Source organism: Pteropus vampyrus, unplaced genomic scaffold (assembly GCF_000151845.1).
Source record: "Pteropus vampyrus isolate Shadow unplaced genomic scaffold, Pvam_2.0 Scaffold16, whole genome shotgun sequence".
In the NCBI taxonomy this organism is placed as follows: Eukaryota; Metazoa; Chordata; class Mammalia; order Chiroptera; family Pteropodidae; genus Pteropus; species Pteropus vampyrus.
This window is the reverse complement of record NW_011888797.1, coordinates 2,332,620-2,354,049: the sequence shown is the minus strand read 5'-3', so window position 1 is coordinate 2,354,049 and position 21,430 is coordinate 2,332,620. Positions and strand designations below refer to the sequence as shown.

Sequence of the window (21,430 nt, the reverse complement as noted above, 5' to 3'; positions counted from 1 at the left end):
ATCTGCTTTTCTCGGGTAGTGGAACAGAATAACTGTGCTCAGTAAGAATCGTCAAAAGAACAGAACTTAGAAAATGACTACTGGTTCAGGCAAATTTAAAGCAAAATATGCCACATGAATGCAGTCAGCCCCCAGAAAATATTAACCTTTTCTAGAGCTAATTTTTTTTTTTTTTTTAATTTTAATGAATCCTAATTTGAGGGTAAAAAGTGTCAGAAACCAAAAACTGTTTTATGTTCTGTCTGCTTTTATGATAGGTTTATTTGACATGGCCTGTGCCAAATTGTGCTGAAGGCTGCCCAGGTTCCTGGATTAAAGACGGCTATTGTGACAAGGCTTGTAATAATTCAGCCTGTGACTGGGATGGTGGTGATTGCTCTGGTAAGGATGTATTCAAATGTAATTTGCTTCTGTTCATGGAATTTTTTTCATTTCTAATTATTATTGAACATGTACAGTGAATTAAACATTCTTTATGTATTAGTCAGTAGCCTATGGACTCTTTGGAGGTGATGACCTGTGTCCCACGTGACCCAGTTTTTCATATTATCCGTTGTTGAGGGTGTTTTTCCATGTTGGCCCTGTACTTGAGAATGTCTTTTCTTATTGAAAATGTGGAACTCAGGAATACTCTTTATAATGTAAGCTCGAGAGCAAGAATAACTCTAACTGGTTCTTATAGGAGCTCATGGCTGATGACTTTTGAGCGACTAAAGAGATGCAAAAAAAATAAATGTCTTATCTCTTCAGCATCTCTTCTCCCTTTCTTACATGCTTATATTTGGACTTGTTGATAACAATACATTTTTTACTTTTATTTGTCGCCTTTCAGTTTATAAAGCATTTAAATTTATGAAGCATTATCCATGATCTACCTTAATTTCTTAGTCACCTAAGGAAGAGAGAATATATGCAGAGACATTATCATTCCCATATTCCATATGAGGAAACAGATTTGGAAAATTGTTTCGTATTGGAGGAAACAAGTTTTGTTTTAGTCACATCTAGCAGATAACACTTTAGAGAAATAGAAGCGGCTGTATTTCAAGAGAACACAGACATGTCAGGTGGATCCATGCAGTCCCGAGAACTGAATCCTTAACAGAACATTCACGTTTGATAACGAGGTTAGCACCCATGTTAGGACGTGTTTTTGGCAGTTCCGACAGTCACGGTCTTTGGAACAGTCTCTTCCTATTTCTCTCTTCCTCCATCCACACCTACACATGTCCCCTTGAGCAATGATGAGGTCTGTACTTCTAGGTTGCCCAGATAGTGAGTCTTCAGTCCACTGTCAAGTGATGCCTCTTTTCAGTTTGTTTTCTTAAGCTACATGAAATATTTTACTAAAGAATGAGGTGAACCCTTTCTGACTGTAACTCATGCATCAATCTTGAAAACACTCTTAAGAAATAAGGAACTATCTTTTTTTTCAAGATTACAGGTGCAGTAAGATTCTGTTCTCCTCCTCCCTCTACAGGTAACAGCGGAGGGAGTCGCTATGTTGCAGGTGGCGGGGGAACCGGGAGTATTGGACTTGGACAGCCCTGGCAGTTTGGAGGTGGAATAAACAGTGTTTCTTACTGTAATCAAGGATGTGCAAATTCCTGGCTCGCTGATAAGTTTTGTGACCAAGCCTGCAATGTCTTGTCCTGTGGGTTTGATGCTGGCGACTGTGGGCAAGGTATATTTATGCCATAAAATCATATTAAGAGGAAGGAGATAAAAATCTTTGATAAGTAGAGAGGGTTTGGGCTCATCGTTGTTTAATTATTCTCTGTGTGTCCCTTTCTCAGCCTTGCATCTAAAGTAGCTGTAAGTTAAAAGGACACTGATCTTTAGAAAACAGTAGACACTAACGTTGTATGTAGCTTTTCCTTTATTGCTCTGGTCTGATTTTTTTTTTTTTTTTTTTTTACGAAGCTGATTTACCTGAGCTGAAAATATATGGCGATGGTTTAATTTGGAAATAATAAAATACCAGTAATTTATTAAGTAAGGATGGTGTGAATACTGGATCTTGTTGATAGCTTATTAACAGAGGTTGTTTTGGCCGAGAGTTTTTTTTTCAAATGGACAAAAAGATGGAAGTTGACCATTGGAATTTGCTGTCAAGAATTGTGTGGTACCTTGGTAGTGGGTCAGATTCAGCAAGCATTCCATGTTGATAATTGTGATGGCTTCAGATAGTAAAACGAGCCCTGTACCGGTAGAATTTCTGATTATTTTCAGTTCATTTAGAGTCACTTTTAGAAAGTGAACTCAAACCCTAAGAATTAAAGAAAAAAGAGGGGGAAACGCTTAGTTGTTTAAAAGTCATGTTTGTGTTTTTTCCTCTAGATCATTTTCATGAATTATATAAAGTAACTCTCCTCCCAAACCAGACTCACTATGTTATTCCAAAAGGTGAACGCCTGCCTTATTTCAGCTTTGCAGAAATAGCCAAAAGGGGAATCGAAGGAGCTTATAGTGACAACCCAATAATTCGACATGCTTCTATTGCCAATAAGTGGAAAACCATCCACCTCATAATGCATGGTGGAATGAATGCGACCACAATACATTTTAATCTCACACTCCAAAATGCAAATGATGAAGAATTCAAAATCCAGATAATAGTAGAGGTTGACACAAGAGAGGAACCAAAACTGAATTCTACAACCCAGAACTCTTACCAAACATTGGTTAGCCCCATAACACGTCTTCCAGATGCGGAAATCTTATTTGAGGATATTCCTGAAGAAAAACGCTTCCCAAAGTTCAAGAGACATGATGTTAACTCAACACGGAGATTCCAAGAGGAGGTGAAAATTCCCCTGGTAAATATTTCACTTCTTCCAAAAGAGGCCCAGTTAAGTCTCAATAACTTGAATTTGCAGCTAGAACGTGGAGACATCACTATGAAAGGATACAACCTGTCCAAGTCAGCCTTGCTGAAATCATTTCTGATGAACTTACAGGATGCTGAAGTAAAAATAAACCAAGCTGTAATAACAAGTGAAAGAAATGACAGTTTAGAGGCCCCACTGGTAAAACAAGTTCACAAAAGCATGTTGCCAAACAGCTTAGGAGCATCTGACAGATTACAGAGGTCAACTTTTCCAGCAGTGACAATGAAATTGAATGGGCACCACCAGCGTCAGAATCCACCCCCAGACTTGGAAACCAAGGCAAGCTTTAGATCTGAAACTCAGACCCAAATAGTAGGAGGCGAAAGTGTGTCAAAAGAAAAGCTCTCAGCTCTGATTGTGCCACTGGAAAACCATGTGCCAAAAGAAAAGAAAACCATAGGGAAAGAACAAGAGATAAACAGAATGGAGGACAATCTTAAAAATCACATAGGTCTTAATGAAGTATTACCCGGAAGAAAACTGCAACATTACACAGACAGTTACCTGGGCTTTTTGCCGTGGGAGAAAAAAAAGTATTTCCAAGATCTTCTTGATGTAAGTTACATCCAGCCTTATTCCTTCCAATGCTCAGGAAAACTAAATAACCTTGTAAGTGATATTAATCTAATAAATAGCTACCTTTTATCCAGCACTTCCCTGTGCCAACCACTAAACTACATACTTTTCTTACATGGTTTCATTTAATTGTCCCAATAACCCTAATAATAAAAATAGCTTATAATGGTTTCTACTATTGTTATCTCCATTTTACAGCTTAGGAACCAGCCTTAGTGTGAATGAGCAAGGGATTCTGCCAGGGGCATACCCCGAGAAGTAGTAGAACAGGGATGGTATCTTATCTTTATTCGCCATGTTGTGATTTCAACAAATGCTTCTGCATACATTGCACAAGTGAGAGCTGATATTTTTCCAGCTTTACTGATGAAAAAAACAAGGTGCAGAGAAGTTCATTAGCTTCCCCAGCATCCCAAAAGCAAGTCAGCAGGAGCCAAGACTCAAAAGTTAGAGTGCTCGCCCTCCTGTACCATGGCTTCCTTGATGCTGTAGGGTCATTTGTACATCTCCCAAGTGCCATCACTCTGCTAACTGCTGGAGAATGCAAGATGATTAGAACACAGTTGCTGCTAGTTGAGACTTAGAGCAAGTTGGGAAGACAGATTTGTGGGTGAATAATTGTAGCAATGTGACAAGTGTCTCTGTTGAGGTGTGGACAAGAAGTCCAAAGGGAAAATTCCTTAACTTTGGAGATATTGGGGAAGACATCCTTGAGGAAATACCCTGTGAGCTGGCCTTGGAAGTGTGGGTAGAAGTTGACAGAATTAGAAAAATCCCGTGGTCCGGGTTGGATTGTGAATGAAGCACAGCCATGAGTGGATGTCAGACTGGGAGAAAAGAGGATGAAGAGGGAACCATGTGTTAGTCCTTTCATTGTCTTTGGGGAGTGTCCAGTACCTAGGACAGTAGGCGTTTACTAATTGTCGAGTGAAGGAATGCAGAATTCTTGCCGAGGTTTATTTCTTTACTTTTTTTCCTTTTCTTTCCTTTTTTTTTTTTTTAAATAACAAAAATAATTGTAGGCTGTTATTAAAAATTGTAAGCAGTGCTGCAAAAGAAACAGTAAAAAAGGAAAAGGTCTCCCTCCTTTTTTCCTAATCTCACTTAATATAACCACTATTATCTTTTGGTGGATATCTTTTCAGTACTCTTCTATAGAGATACAAATATATACACTATACAATTTCTATTTTGCAACAGTGACATTACACACACACTGCTCTGCAGTTAGCTTTTGATTTTGTGGGATGTGGGCAAATTGCCCATGTCAGTGCCATTGTTTTTTTTTTTTTTTAACAGCTGCAAGTTATTTCCAGTGTTTTGCAATTACAGATAGTGTTGCAATAAATGTTCTTGTACACATGTCTTACTCTTGAGGAAGTTTTTCTTTTTGTAGGTAGAACTGCTAGGTTAAAGGGTCTAGTGCATAAAAATTTAAACATGTCCTTCTAAAATGTCGCACCACTTCATGCTTCTACAAATAGTATACAAGACTGTTTGTTTCTCCACAGGCTAACCAGCATCAGTTATTATAAATCTTTTTACATTTTCATCAGCTTGAGAAGCAAATATATTTCATCCTCTGTAAAGTGTATTCATATTCTTAGCCAATCTGCCCATTCAGTCAGTTTTGCCTCATTGGTTCTGATAAAGTTCTTCACATTTTATAACACGATTATATGGTGAAACCAGTTTGTATCTAGTCCTTGTGTTCAATACTCAAGTACTTATTGCTTTGAAATCAACAGTAAAAATAACTTAATATGAAAATATTATCAAACTTATTTGTAAAGAAGTTTTCTAAATGTTGCATTGAAGGGCTATGAAATCTCCTGATCAATAACTGGTCCTTGAAGAATACTCTATAAATAAACCTTCACTATACAATTGTTGTTCTCAAGCCAATGTTGGTGATAACTTTCACTGAAATCCGGTTTAGCCCTGCTCTTACAAAGTGACCTGTGAGTGTTCATTTCATTTTCGTGGACTCTCAGTGACTAGTTATTACCACATTGTATGAAATGGTACCTTTGTCTCTTGTTAGCTGAGTATACGTACGCACTAAACATTATGCTGTGTTATATGGAATTCTCTTTTCAGGAAGAAGAGTCATTGAAGACACAGTTGGCATACTTTACTGATAGCAAACATACTGGGAGACACCTGAAAGATACATTTGCAGATTCCCTCCGATATGTAAATAAAATTCTAAATAGCAAGTTTGGATTCACATCTCGGAAAGTCCCTGCACACATGCCTCACATGATTGACCGAATCGTTATGCAAGAACTGCAAGATATGTAAGTCTGGCTGGTGTTTGGGTGGTTCTTATGTGCTCAGAGCTAGGTCTGCTTGAAATTTACATCTTTGCTCTGCTAAATTTATGGCTCTGATATTTGATGACTAATATGTTAGAAGGTACTGTCTAAATAAGTGGGAAAAAGATGCTAACTCAAATGTTAGGTACTGCACGTATTTTAAATATCCTGAGTTCATTATATGTTATATTATACAGGTTCCCTGAAGAATTTGACAAGACGTCATTTCACAAAGTGCGCCATTCTGAGGATATGCAGTTCGCCTTCTCTTATTTTTATTATCTCATGAGTGCAGTTCAGCCACTGAATATATCTCAAGTTTTTGATGAAGTAGATACCGACCAGTCTGGTGTCTTGTCTGACAGAGAAATCCGAACACTGGCTACCAGAATTCATGACCTGCCTTTAAGTTTGCAGGTATTGTATTTTTTTCCCTAAATTTTTTGACATTTTAAATGAAACTTGTAATTTTGATACTTTCTCTTTTTCCTCCTACATATTTCAATATAAAGTAAGTAAAAGTAATTTTTAATGAGGGTGTTTACAACTAGTCCATTTTTAGTGCCAGAATTAAAACCAAATTTGAAGATCATATTTTATGAGATTACCTTTGTTAGGCTTGCAGTAGGGATTGCTATTGTATTATCTGGAGAAGAACCAGACTATACCTGCGAATGAGATTCTTGTGACAAGTTCACTCGGGCTATAGGAATGGCCGACTGGAGCTCTCGGTCAGGCCCCATGATGCTGCACAGTCCCTTTTGTCATAGCCTCTTGTCCCAGGGGTAGGAAACTTACTAATGAAGCGTGCCAAGATGACTCTAACTGCATGATATCCCATCTGGTGATCCCCTGGACCATCTTGTGTAAAATAGTGTCTCACAGTCCAAGATGTTTCCTCTTTGAGACAAAGATGAAACATTTATATTTGTATTATCTCATTCTGCTCCTTTTAGAGTGTCTTTATCTTAAGAGTCATGTAGTCGAACTCTCTTTGAAGATGACATTTAAACAAATTTTGGAGACTTTCACATAGGTTTTATTTTTAAAACCACAATCATTACTTGTAATGTACATAGAAGGTTTATTTATCCTTTTATTTTGCTTTGTTAGGATTTAACAGGTCTGGAACACATGTTAATAAATTGCTCAAAAATGCTTCCTACTAATATCACTCAGCTAAGCAACATCCCACCAACTCAGGAAGCGTACTATGACCCCAATCTGGTAAGTGGAACGGGAGTTCTTTTATGTAAATCAGAAAGTATGTCCTTATTGGGATTTATACAATTTCTGTATGGCATGTCAGAAACTAGAAGTGGACTGTGTCTTTGGTGGAAAGTAGCTCAGATAACTCAGGATAATTTATATCTTGCTTTGGAATATCTTTTTTCCTTCGCAATGGATGTTAAGCTAATACTGAGATTAGTCACTTGTATTCTATAATCAGGCCTCCTATTCACCAAGGATGACAGAGGCCTAGCCCCAAAGTATTCTCGTTGGCTTGGGAGAACAGTCCTGAGGTTAAACATTAACCAAGGAAATGTTCTTCCACTGGGGTACCATCTTTCATCAAAGCTGTTTCGATGCTGGCGCTTCCTTGATTTTACCAGTAAGGGGCTGTGTGATTGACGCACACATATATTGGAGTGCCACTTGGCTGAAATGGTTGGAAGACTGTTGATTGTAAGATACATCCCAGTTTCAGAGTCGTGATCATGTACATTTAGAACTGTTGGAACAAGGATGTAATATTAATGTGATGCTTATAGTTAATTTTTGCTGCTCTATGGAAAAATGTTTACCAAATAAAATTGAATAGGGGAAAAAAGGTAGTAACATATGCACAGTGTGATTTGAACAATGGATAACTCCCAAATACCATCACACTCACACAAACACACACACACCCCCAAAAGTAATGGAAATGGCAATAGATTAAATCATAGGTGATTTTTAATTTCATTTTTTCACACTGATATTTTCCATATTTTCTATAATGAATAGCTTTCACTTTCATAATCAGAATAAAGTATTAAAACATTTTTTTATCTTGCAAATGTTCAAGCCATAATTAGATAATTTATAGTAAACTGCATATAAGATGTTTGTAAATGAATGTAGAGAGAGAAGAGTAACAAATCAGTAAAAAATCTGGTTCCTGAAATTTAGCATTCATGGCACATGTTGGGGACTGTATTCCTCACCCTGCCCTCAGAGAGCCCCGTGAAGGCTCACTCATGGTGAGACACGGTGTGACCAGTGCAGCCGTTGGTGAGAGAGGTCAGCATAGGAGCTAACAGAATACGTAGACCAACTATAAGTATTGCTGATTATGTGTTGAATAGTTTAGCAAATGACATGGATTAGTATACAGAAATATGTCACTTAAAACTTTATTTACAAAAACAGGCAATTAGCCTGTGCGCCATAGTGTGCCAACTTGATTTTAAAAAATATCTTGATTACTGAGTGTTTTAGTGCTCTCTTAAACTTTGTACCTGAGGTGAATGCTTCACTTGCCTTACAGTAGTCTTGGCCTTGATGTTATGTCTGTATTTTTTTACAGCCACCCGTCACTAAAAGTCTAGTAACCAACTGTAAACCAGTAACTGATAAAATCCACAAAGCATATAAGGACAAAAACAAATATAGGTAAGTTTAGTTTAAGAATAATTATTACAAAAGTCTGGTATTTTCATAGTTTTATAATAGTTTATTAAACATTCTTTTAAAGTTTATGTGAAATTATTTTCTTTCTTATTAAATTTATCGGAGTGACATTAGTTAATAAAATCATATAGGTTTCAATCGTGCAATTCAGTAATACATCATACCTATATTTGCATTGTGTGCTCACCACCCAAAGTCAGATCTCCTTCCATGACTATATATTTGACCCCCTTTACCCTTATCTACTTTCCCCACTCCTGCCTTTCCCTCTGGTAAGCACTAAACTGTTATTTGTGTCTATGAAGTTTTGTTTGTTTGTTTTGTTCTTTTGTTGCTTTCTGTTTTATATCCCACATATGAATGAAATTGTTTTCTTGTGTGAGATTGATTCTGAAAATGTTGAGTCTGTTAAAGTTTTATAAATTTTTTTTTTATTGAAAGTTTGTTTACATATCCATGTCAATATTTACACTCTTTAAATATGTTTGATAATCAGGTTTGAAATCATGGGAGAAGAAGAAATTGCTTTTAAAATGATTCGTACCAATGTTTCTCATGTAGTTGGCCAGTTGGATGATATAAGAAAAAACCCCAGGTACTGGTTGTCTTTTTTAATTAATAAACTTTGTTTTTTAGAGCACTTTTAGTTTCACAGCAAAACTGAGCAAAGTACAGAGACTTTCCATGTTTAAAAATTATCTTTAATCATGCAAAAAAAACATGAAAAAAAAGGCAGCAGACTTGAGAGAAGGGTGTAACTTATTTCTGTATGAGGCAGATGGAAATGTCTAATGGTATGAGATACTGTTTGAACTTAGAGATGGGAGTTGTTAGTTGAGATATAGGGATCCCTCATGCGGAGGAACTAGCATGGACTTCTAAGGGTCCAGTGACATGAGCTGTTTAGTGAGGCGAAGCGGTGAATTGCATCATGGGAGAGGTGAGGCCAGACATCTGAGACTCATAATATTTCTAAAAAGATGCTTCCAGAAAACTTGCTTTAGTGATTAGACTTATCTTTGCAATTCGAAGTAAAGTTCAGATTAACATCTGTGGAAAAAGAAATGCAACCATGAATGTGAAAATTAATTCAGTAAACTACAGTCATTCTTTGGGGATGAGTACATATTCAGATATACGTAAGCCTAGCCCGGCCTCTCTAACAGTTGCCTTAGATAGTTTGATAAAATTAGCAAAAAACATGCATTTTTGTTTTGAACTTTAGTGGGAAATAGGTATTTCATCAGTTTTCTGGAACAAAAAAAGACCATGACATATTAAATTAAATATTTTTTATCTGAGTCTTTTAAATAATGTGGAAGTCTTCAGTTTCACCTCATTATATTTATGATTTTAATTATAAATGATCAGAGATGTAAAATTTATAAACATGTTAAAGCCATGGCATTTTTTTCTAAAAATTTCATTCTTTTTTTTGGTGGGGAGACAGAAATTGGAATTTTAAGGAAAATGAAAATATCTTTAATGCTTTTTTAGTGTATTTAGTAATTCAGTAAAATTATTCCCCCCCCTCCGAAAAAACCCAAATATTTCCCATAAGCCAAGCAAACAATAAGCCACAATAATTAATAATCACCCAGCCTATAGCTCCATTTACACGTCTGTAGTTCACTCTGCCTGGAATACCCGGCTCTAATTTTTAAAAATAATTTTATCCTTAATAATTAATTTTTATAAATGCTCTTTTCCTCCCTATTCTGTTGATATGCTCTCTCAGTCGTTAGTAATCTGTAGTAATGCCATGTGAGAATTTGCAATTTTTAGTTGTATCTTCTACTTTTATGTCTTTGTGCTTATTTGAAAGTTGTTGAGTGAGAGAATTCATACCTTTGTGGTACCTTTAAGGGACAGAGTTTAAAAGACACATGGCAAGCCAAGCTCCTCCTGCAGTGTATGCCAGGCCCAGATACCTCCTGCGACCCTGAATAGATTTTATCGTTTTTAGCTCTTATTTGCTTTGTTTTACTTTTATGAGGACTTATTTTAAGTCAAGAGTGGAAAATCAGTCTTCTGACTTAAGCTTTAAGGACAGTTTTATCCCATTAACAAGGTGTTTGGGATAGGCAGCATCTAGGCCTTGCATTTTCTCTCTGGCCTCTTCATCTCTGCTGCCCTTCTGTTTCGTTGGCTTCGTCCTCAGGCTGGAGATGGGGCAGCTGCAGCAGTTCTAGATGTCCCTGCAGACATAGCCATGTTCTGAGGCAGAGAGGGAACGCCCCTTGTTGTGTGCCACATGTTGTCCCCCCATTCTTACACCAGTCACCGTGAAGGTGAGGGATTTGCTTACACTAGTTAGAGGCTGCCTCTGTGTTGAGGTGGGTCACCTCCCTTTGAGTCAGCTGATGGGGTAGAAATACTGAGCGAAGTGCAAGTTCTTTTTGGAAGGAGACAGGAGTATTTGCTGAGAATCCTGAAGAGTCCACTTTAGCCACCTTGTATCCATGCACAGCCTTTATTTTATATGTATACTTTGTTTAATTTTTCCCAACTTTTTGAAAAAATTTTGAAGATACAGAAAAATTTTTAAAAATAGCTCAACAAACTTAACCCCATACTTAACCCAGATTTAAAAATTATCAGCCTTTTGTCATATTTGCTTGATCTCTGTGTACACACATACAGTTTTGCTTTGTCATATTTGCTTGATCTCTATGTACACACATACAGTTTTGTTTTTATTTTTATTTTTTGCTGAAACATTTGAAAATTAGTTGCACACCTCTAATTATTTTAGCATATGTCTTCTAAAACAAAGTCATTCTTTATACTACGAGACCATTAATGCATATCTAAAAACTTTTACATTGTTTAAATAATACCATGTAATAGACAGTATATATTCACATTTCCCCAGTTGCTTCTAAATGTTCTTTATAGCTTTCATTTGTTTTTATTCCAGGATATAGTCAAGGCTCATGCATTGTATTCTGTCGACATATCTCTTTGATACTTTCTAAAGCAGTCCCCAAGTTTACAGAATAGATGGGATAATGAACTTTCACATACCCATCACTCATCTTCAGTAAGCAGTTTACGACTGATCTTGTTTCATTGAAACACACCCACTCCTTCACCACTTCCCAATAATTTTTATGTCAGTCTCAGACATTGTATTATTTTGCGTAAAATTTTATGTAGAATTTTCAATATATTTCTTGAAATTATAAGAACTCTTTAAAAAAACCATAATACCATTAGTCCTTAGTATGATAAACTGGACAATGTACACATTTCCCCAGTTGTCTTTTATAAGCATCTATGTGTTTTTTAAATTTGTAGATTTGAAGTGGCATCAAGTAAATTCATTGTAGTTAGGTCTATGGGTTTTCCTTCAATCTCTCTTTTTTTAAGCATTTAATTTTGTGTGTGTGTATGAAGAAATCCAATGATATATTCTGTGTATTTCCTATATTTTGGACTTCTCTGATTATATCCCAGTTGTATAACATGTGCCTCTGTCTCTGTTTCCTGTAAATTGGTATTTGGATACGAGATCTTTATTGGGTTCAAGTTTGATGGCGTTTTTTTGGTTTTGGGTTTTGAGGGTTTTGTTTGTTTGTTTGTTTGTTTTTGTTTTAGTTTTAGCAGGTGTACTTCAAAAATGGCATTATCCATACCTACTTTTAGTGGCTTTTGCCTTGAAGGGAACTTGAAACCGTTGGGAGGCACCACCACTGTAATCTGCTTTTTGTCAGAGCTTTAGCATCTTACAGCTTAGTTGGAGAAGTGGTCATCAGACTTACAGAATCTATAGCTTTGAGGCTATCTCAATATCTACATGACTATTCTTAGTAATATAACTATCAGTTTAGAGAACTTGGTTTTAGGTACTTACTAATTGTTTCCCTCATTGCTGACAAAATGCTCCAGTCACTTAACTACATCTGTTGAACACTTAATTGGGGACCTGCTAAATGGAAATCATTAATTTATTCCCATAGCTAGAAGGCACTTTCAGTGTTCTCTTTTCTAGTTCTGTTTTGTGGGTAAGAACTACCCAAAGAAAAATTTTATAGAATATTATTCCCCAGAGAATTATGTCAGTAAATGTAACCACTCAGGGACATAAATCTATTTAAAATATATTAGGAATCCACATTTTCTGGTTTTTTTTTTTTTTAGGTCAGAATCATCCTTATGATAACCAATAACCCTGGATCTCTGTTATTTCCAGGAAGTTTGTTTGCCTGAATGACAACATTGACCACAATCATAAAGATGCCCAGACAGTAAAAGCTGTTCTCAGAGACTTCTATGAATCCATGTTCCCCATACCATCCCAGTTTGAGCTGCCAAGAGAGTATCGAAACCGTTTCCTTCATATGCATGAGCTACGGGAATGGTAAGTTCTCATGGTTCTTATACCTGTGTGTGTAATTTGTTTTAGAATGATGAAATTTCTTTAATGTGTTATTTGCTATATAATTTCTTTGTAAAATACACTGACAGTTTTTATTGATCTTAATCGTTGAAATATACTTTTTATTGCGCTCACTGGCTGAGTGTATCTGCCGAGCTTTATTCATTGTCATTGCTGCCATTAGAGTAGCCACCTGTTTCTTGATTACCTGCTATATGGCAGACACTGTGCTGGGCAATATAATATATTTACTCTGTTCTTTAAAGGTACTGTTATTGCTATGTTGTTGCTACGTTACAGATGAGAACACAGTAATAGAAGCCGAGTGGTTTGCTCAAGGTGAAGTAGCTGATAAGAAGCAAATACAGCCTGATTCTCCACCCTCTGCATGTTTCACTATATTCCAAAGCTGCTTTATAATGTTTCCTTCATCTTTTATTTTACTATGTTTTCTAATACTTAGTTATACAGATAATTTCATCTTTCAATTTAGGAAGATTTTTGACCCCTCACCTGCCCTGCCTCCACCATTTCAGGTGCTAAGAATACAAAGGCACAGAGGTGTAAAAGAGAAGAGAGTGCTTTGGAGCGGGAAAGGGGAGATCGTGAGGGGCTGCATCTGAATTAGACTCTTTTCTTTAGAGAATGGGGCTCCCATTTTTTTTAGATGTTGGTTTTGCCCAGAGTTTATGATTTGGAAAGATGACTAACGGTAGTGTGGGGGTTGGACTGGTGAGGAAATTGGAGTGAGGCAGTGTTGTCTTAGAACTGGAGGCAGGCAGACAAGTTCTAAGCATACCAGTTGTCCTGAAACAGTCAAGGTATGAACCAAGGACACAGCCCAGGAAATAAAGAGAAGGCAGTAGACCGAATTGGGAGAGATTTTAGAGAGGAAATTAGTAGACCTTGGCAGGTAGAAATCTTTGGTGTCTTAGAGTTGGATGAGACAATTGGCATGTATATTGCTAATATCTATCTATCTATATATTTTATTTCAATGAAGAGAAGTTATTACAAAACCGTGAGCCTTGTCTTCCAGAAATGGCTGGAATAACTTCTTACCATTTTCACTTTCCTTTAGTTTAGAGGAAAGAAACCTTGGATGGTTTTACCTATTAATGCCCCAAACCCAGTTTGTGACTAAATTTACCTTCAGAGGCTCAATTGAATAAGAAAGGAGTGGGTTTAAGAGTAGTTTGAGAGGACTTAGGTTCTTTGTTGTACAAATGAGACAGATCAGGTGTGGGGTATTCTTTGCAGTTCCCTGACCTGGGACTTCTTTTTCCTCATCCAGCTCAGCATCTGTGTTACCTCTCACTCCTGACCCACCAACACCTTTCTAAAAACTTCTTTGTCTTTTTCCTTTCATGATACCGTGCTCTCAATCCCTTGTCACCTTTCCCTACTTTCTCGATTGGCTTTCTTCCTGTTCTCCTTTCTTGGGTATAGCGCATTGCGCATCAGTCTGTGTGCTGTGAGCCTTCTTCAAGGGCAGAGCCGGTGGCTTATTTGTATCTGAGTCCACAATACCTCCCTAGCACATAGTAGGTGTTCGGTGGATGGGTGGCTAAGGGAAGCTTGGTTCACCCCCAGCTATTATAGGGTTCTCTGGTTGCTGAGGCAACTCATTAGTTGTGTTACAGCCTGTAGCTTCTTAGCTCTTTAAATTACACACATATTTTGAATGTCACTGTAGACATTAGAACTGACTGAGCTCATTGTGAGCAGCAGACAGTAGAAACTACAGGAGGAAAAAGTATATTTGAGTACCATTATGAATATGTGACTTGAGGTGTGGAGTCATCTACTACCATACAGTTGTAAATGAGAATCTGGAACTCAACATGGAGACCCCAATTTGGTAGTCATTAGCATATTTTCCAAGTGCATGTTGAGCATTTATTTAATTGTCATAATAAATTATTCATTTATTTTTATGTTACAGATAAGGAAACTGTGATATACCGCCTCTATTTATCCCCAGTATCCTATCTTCAAGTCTAGTTGATTCTACTCTCAGAATATCTCTTTTGTTGCTTCTTTTTATTCTCATCGCCCCTCATTCTTTTTTCATGCTGGACCAACATGACTGCCTGCCTCTGGTCACCTGCTGTGACATCATCCTTCAGATGGTCACCATTTTCACCCTGATTCATTCTCTTTCTCTCTCTCTCTCTCTCTCTCTCTTTCACACACACACACACACACACACACACACACACATACCCCGCCCCCCCCCACCCCCGCCATTTCATCTGCTTTTCCACTGGAGTATTATGTCCAAACCTCATTTTGGTTTTCCAGAACAACTGCAGTTTATACCCACCTGCCTTTCCATGGCTTAGCTCTCCCTGATGCCACTGTGCCAGGCTTCACTCAGTTCTGTAGGACTCAGCTTTCCCTTCCTGCCTTCAATAAAATGTCACCATCTCTGAGATGCTTTCCTCATTTCTGTTAGTTTTTTCACAAGACTTTGCTTTTGAAAATACATGTTTCTGTCCATCTTGTGTGATGGCTAGTCATCGGCGTGTTGGTGACTTCCCAGGGTTGTAAACACTTTACAGCAGGAACTTCATCTTGTTCATCTCTCTGTGTCCACAAGAAGTGTTTATTGAATGACCGAGTGAATAAATAAATATGAATGGATAAATAAAAATGAATGAAAGTGTGCTTTTGATTAAACACCAGAAGTAATTTTCTTTTGAAGTCTCTGCTTGGATAACTTTTACTAATTCAAATATAATGAAAAATCAGAACTCATGTTGGAAATGTGTATTGTGTTAACATTTTAGAATTGCCTCCAGACGGTGTTTTTGTGTTTCACATTGCTGATTTTGCTACACTGGTATATAATTAACTCTGTGAGTTATAATTAAAACAGTGAAACTGTGCACAGAACTACATAATTGCTTTCTTTTCTCTTTGAACAGGAGAGCATATCGAGACAAATTGAAGTTTTGGACTCACTGTGTACTGGCAACATTGATTATGTTTACTGTATTCTCATTTTTTGCTGAACAGGTAAGTTTTATATATTTTACGTGGGGATCAAACAGTATTTTTTGGTATATTAGTATCTGGTTCTTTTAGAAAAGGATATAAATTCTCAAGAAAATTTTAATTTTTTTTCTGTTGGTTTTTAGCTCATATTCCAGAATGTCAAATGTACTTCATAATATTTAGGCATCAAACGTAATTATTTATCTTCTAGATGTATAACCAGTATTCTTTTACCTGGAACTCAATAAATTAACTTGCAGACTTCAAGCTAAAACTGAAAAGCTCTATGTATTTTTAATGAAAAAGTGCCTAGAATCTTCATCTGATACTATTTTTTTATGGTCTCCATTTTTTTTTCTTAGACAATCTTTCTAAAATTGACCATAGTGTCATCTTCAGACTTTGCAATGTCCTGTAGATGGTGCCTATTGTGCTCACTTATATTTTTCTCACATTTCTTTTGAATTGCTGAGAGTTCTCCATGCAGGCACACACATGGCCTCCTTCAGGTGAGGGTCCAGAAGTAGAATGGGCATTTGTGAGGTGAAAAAAAGGGACAAGAGAATCCTTATTAGGTTGCAGGTATGAGATGCTCTGAACAAAAGGGATTGAAGAAGAGAGAGAAGAGGGTCTGGGCTGACCGGACTTGTGCAGGGCAAGCGAACCTAGCCTCAGCCTCCTTTCGAGGTGACTGTTGAGTGGAGCTTTTTCATCTGTCACTTATGGGAAACTTACATTGAATTTCCTTACATGGAGAAGGGAGAGGAGGAGATCGAAGTACTGAGAGCTTTAGGATAAACAGCACCTGGACTTCCTGCCTCAGATGGAAGGAAATTCAGGAAATGGAAAATTGTGCGGGCGAGCTGGACTGCGATTTAACCTTCATCTACCGCCCAGGGAATATAAATCTTGTTCTTGATGTTTGTTGCCATTGTTCCTGGCAGATAAAAATCTTAGAAGAAAAAAATCTTAAAAAGACTATAGCTGCTTTTTGATAGTCAGGTTTTCTCTTTCCAGTTTCTCATGGTTAAACTGTTTCTATGAGAAAAAAAATCCAAGTTCTAAGCTAGTAAATTACAAATGAACTTTTTGCCTTAACAACCTATTTATAAATTGGGTATTACCTGTATTTTCAAATGATTATTGCTATGTTTAAGTATTGGGGAAAAAATGGTGACAGAATTTTAATGGAGGGTTTTTCTTCTTTTCCTTTTTTTTTTTTAAAAAAAAGAATACATATGTAGTCATTTTTAAACCTGGAGACAGTGTCTTATGGCTAAACAGAGCCAGTTTCCTTCAATAGAAAGACTTGACAGACATCTTGAAAATAAATATGTTTGATAATTGCTGTGTAAAAATCTTTAGTTATAAGTCTTTAAAAAGTGAAGCTTGGGCCAAAATAATTTTAATCCCTATGGGTTTAAATATCTTGTGGGCACATATCTAGGTCCATAGAATCTACAAAGCCAAACAAAAGTAGTGGTTGATTTTATTTTGGGTAGGAATAATGGGGATTGTTTGTTGTCCAGTGTTTTGTTTTGTTTTTTTCCTAATGTATAAGACTGGAAATGATTAAGGTTACATGACACTCAGAAAGTTTAAAGTTTGTCAACATGGAAATTGAAATTTATTTTGTCTTTCATCATTTAGTTAATTGCACTTAAGCGGAAGATTTTCCCCAGAAGGAGGATACAAAAAGAAGCAAGTCCCGATCGAATCAGGGTATAGAAGCTCTTCATTTGAAAATCATCTACCTCAGCATTCACTGAGCATTTTAAAACTTGCCATCACAGAGATGTCCTCATGTTGTGATGCTTAGCCAGCTTGGCCTGAAGAAGGAAAAACACTCAGTACATGGATAGAGCCTACTCACCAGGAATTATTTAACCAACACACTGAAAACCTGTGTTTTGAGCAGCTCTGAACTCGTTTTACTTTTAAAGCATTTGTTTATGGACCTGTCATTCTTTGAACAAAAAGGCTCACTGACAAGAGACAACTGCCAAGTTCATGGCAACCATTGCCAACTAACTTCAACTTGTGAAGACGGCTTGGCAGTGAATGTTAAGGACCCCAGTCTTTGCATTCCAAAGCCTTTTGCTATGGTTTTACATTTTTGTTCTTTTGTTTTTCTTTTTTTCATTTCTCATTTTTAAAATAAGTAACTACTAAGTTAACTAGCTATTCTTGCTTCTGAAAATAATGAATTGACATGTCTAAACATGTTTTTATAGATGTTATTTAAATAATGCAGCAATATCACCTATTGACTGTATCTAAATTATGGATTTTATTGACATTTAAGACTGTAAATGGTCTTAAATGACTTATAACTACTAATAAGCTCAATGACTGACATCTGAAATACTTTGTCCTTATTTACTTCAGCCCCTAAGAATACTGTGATTTCATGTAGAAGCCTAATCACAAAGGGCTAGAGTTAAGTAGCAGAGCTACTTCCCAGATGTAATTATGTTTTGGAAATGTACATATTCAAACAGAAGTGCCTCATTTTAGAAATGAGTACGGTTGATGGTACTGGCACATTACAGTGTTGTCTTTTTAAATATCCATCAGTATATTCCAGTCAGTTTCATATAATGCAGGGGTCAGCAAACTTTTTCTGTAAAAAGGCACATCGTAAATATTTGCAGGCCACATGTGTCTCTGCTGCATTTTCTTCTTTGTTGTTTAGTTAGTTAAAACATTTTTTAACCTTTACAAATATCAAAACCATGTTTAGCTTGTAGCTGTACGAGAACAGACCACCAGCTGGTTTGGCCCACAGGCCATTGTTTGCTGACCATTGGGATAGAGAATTAGTATTTTTATGTATGGGTAAGCCCTGACATTCAGCCATATTTTATTTATATCATTATACAGTGGATTTTTGGAGACCAGATTCCACGAGTCCTTTTTGAACTCTGATAGGTATTTTAAATCATGATCTCAACAGTATTCTTTCAAAATGGCACACATATTTTGTAAAAAAAAAATTGTAAATACTGTGTTTGTGCTGTAAAAGTTATGTATTTCAAAAACTGAAATCTCATAACAACTTACATTTTGTCCGATGCTTTCTTTGATTTTTAAATCTCTGAGGAATGAGTTTATTGTTATCCAGAATCAATAATCACATGAATACAGTGTGTCAGGATTTGCTAAACACTATTGAAAACAAGTGGAGAGTAGTATTAGAAGATGGTAGTGATATAACATACTGGAGAATATCATTTTATAGGGAGAAAATAAGTTTTAGATGGGATTTATCATACGGTAGAAATTTAGAAGATATCATTTATTTAAAAATAAAGAATTTATTTTAGAAAAGTTGTAGAGAAATGAACATTTGGATGTGATGGAGTTTTCTGTGGTTAGATGAATGTAATTTACAATCAGGAGCTTAATAGGTAAATAGGATAGATAATATAGAATATTCGTAGAATCATTCATCTAATGATTCTATAATGATTCTGTTAAAGTCATTAGGACAAAGGAACCTCAGTAGTTGAGTAGTCAAATGGTTTCAGAATTTTTAAAGCCTCAGAACCATTAGTTCAAGTGAAATTCTGTTGAAGTCCAGTATATAATACCAAAACTGCTCATCCTGCTTGGCCCCAGGGTTTACCTCTAAACTCCCAGGTCTCACAGGCAGGTTCAAAACGACTGCCAGGACCACACTCAGCATTTTCTCATTGAGGAAACCAGGGTGAGGAAGATTATGTGACTTGTCCAAGGTCTGCCAGCCAGTTTGAGGCAGAGGTGGGTTGGAGCCCAGGTTGTGTGTCTCTTTTCCCATCCCACCAGGCCGTGTTGACACTCCATAACATAACTGGCACAAGTAGGTAAAGCACATACTCCGCAGTCAGACTTCTGAGGTTCGAGTCCTGGATCCTGGACGTCGTTTGCTACAATTCAGTTTTCTCTTTTAAAATGTGGAGGTGATACTGGTGTCTACATCATAGGCTTATGGTAATGATTAAAGGAAATGACATATGTAATGCACCCAGCTCAGTGCCTGGCAAATACTTCTGCCCAGTAAATGTCGGTGGTGATGATGGTAGTGGTAAAAGTTTGCGAAAGGATTGTTATCCAGGCCAGAGGCGAGGTTTTTAGTATAGACATTAGGATGAAATGATTACCTTGCCTTACTTAGTTAAGTGACACCTTTTTTAATTAAAAAAAAAAAAAAAAAGTCCTTTGCCTACTCTATTTTTTTCAAAAGTGTTTATTTTTAAGATTATTTCTTCATATACTGCAAAGTATACAAATAGGGACTAACAGAGAATGGACCGAAAAGAAAAGTATAATCATAATTCCGGTTAAAACATTTAAAGAAGACACAGCACCAACCCCACAAAAATTCTTTGAGTGTAGAAAAGAGAAAGAAAACACTCTAACTCATTCCTTGAGGTCTATACAACCCTACACTAAAGCCTGGCTTGTTACCACAAGAAAGGAAAATTATAAGCCATCTACCTCATGAATCCCAAATGAAACACTAACAAGCCAAATTCACTTATTCCCAAAGTAACAACTCTTTGTGATCAAGTTAAGTCCACCAGGAACACAAGGTTGGCCCAATGCTTGAAAATCAATGTAATTCACATCAGCAGGACAGAAAAGAGAAATTGCATGATAATTTCAATGGACCTTTTCTTTCTTTAAAAAAGATTGATAATTCCACAAGTAGAAAGTCTAGCACAATGACTTCTCATCTGTTTAACATTTACAAAGTTCTTGCCATATTTGTTTGCTCTATTTAGTTACTTAGTTATTTGTTGGCATATTTTAAAGTAAATTCCAGACTTCATGGAGACGAGTACAAGGCCTCAGTATTTAGGGGCTTGTCAGTTTTAATTTCTCCTTCCCATTGGCCTTAATAACAGCTATGTCTTAGTACATTCTACATGCTAAATGCTTTATATTCATAATCTCATTTCATCGTCACATCCACATTTTACTGTTGGGGCCTGACTAGTTTAAGTGCCTTGCCTGAGGTCTAACTATTAAGTGGTAGCATCAGCTGTTGACCTAAGGCACTCCAAAAAGATACACTTGGATTACAAAGGACAAATTTTACTCAACCTGCTGGAGGGTAAAAAAAAAGGCTGCAGGAGGAAACCCTGCCAAGACTCTCAACATATCCCGTCCCTGTCTCTCTCTGCATGTCAGCCTTACTCCCCACAGTGGGGTCCTAGCAGCTCCTGGCTTACATTCCTCAGAGAAGCAGGAAGCTTCCTCTCCAGCTTCAGTATAGAAAGCCCTAATAGAAGAGAGTTATTCTGACTGGCTTAGTCTGTGGCCAGGGGAATGGAGACTTACCAAAAGAAAGAGGGGAAGGGTGCTGGGCTGAGCAAAAACAACTCTAGCATCACAGAATAAAGATTTGGTGCATATGGAAGACCAAGTTATGGATTAATTACTCAAGTTGAAGGCAAGCTGCCATATTTGAGAGCAATTGGAAAAATCAAATCTATTGATTAGAATACTGTGAATCTTATATATATTTTTCATTACTGAAAGGATTCAATGAAACCTTTGTACAGTATCAGTACAGTACTTGCCGCATAATACTCTATAAATGGTTC

General features: G+C 36.8%; 1 protein-coding gene across 2 annotated transcripts in view; it reads left to right on the top strand.

Moving 5' to 3' along the window:
• Positions 1-18,901, top strand: part of GNPTAB (N-acetylglucosamine-1-phosphate transferase alpha and beta subunits) — a 60,369-nt gene extending 41,468 nt beyond the window's left edge. Inside the window, exons 11-22 of one of the 2 annotated variants that reach the window (XM_023527320.1) lie at positions 258-381; positions 1,481-1,684; positions 2,341-3,446; positions 5,568-5,767; positions 5,983-6,202; positions 6,899-7,012; positions 8,355-8,440; positions 8,955-9,053; positions 12,654-12,821; positions 15,770-15,860; positions 16,202-16,348; positions 17,490-18,901. In XM_023527320.1, the coding sequence (XP_023383088.1) occupies positions 258-381; positions 1,481-1,684; positions 2,341-3,446; positions 5,568-5,767; positions 5,983-6,202; positions 6,899-7,012; positions 8,355-8,440; positions 8,955-9,053; positions 12,654-12,821; positions 15,770-15,860; positions 16,202-16,303 (2,514 nt within the window). In that variant the 3' untranslated portion in view covers positions 16,304-16,348; positions 17,490-18,901. The remainder of the gene's footprint in view (positions 1-257; positions 382-1,480; positions 1,685-2,340; positions 3,447-5,567; positions 5,768-5,982; positions 6,203-6,898; positions 7,013-8,354; positions 8,441-8,954; positions 9,054-12,653; positions 12,822-15,769; positions 15,861-16,201; positions 16,349-17,489) is intronic. The other variant, XM_011386771.2, reaches the window with a different exon arrangement.
• The last annotated feature ends 2,529 nt before the right edge of the window (positions 18,902-21,430 follow it).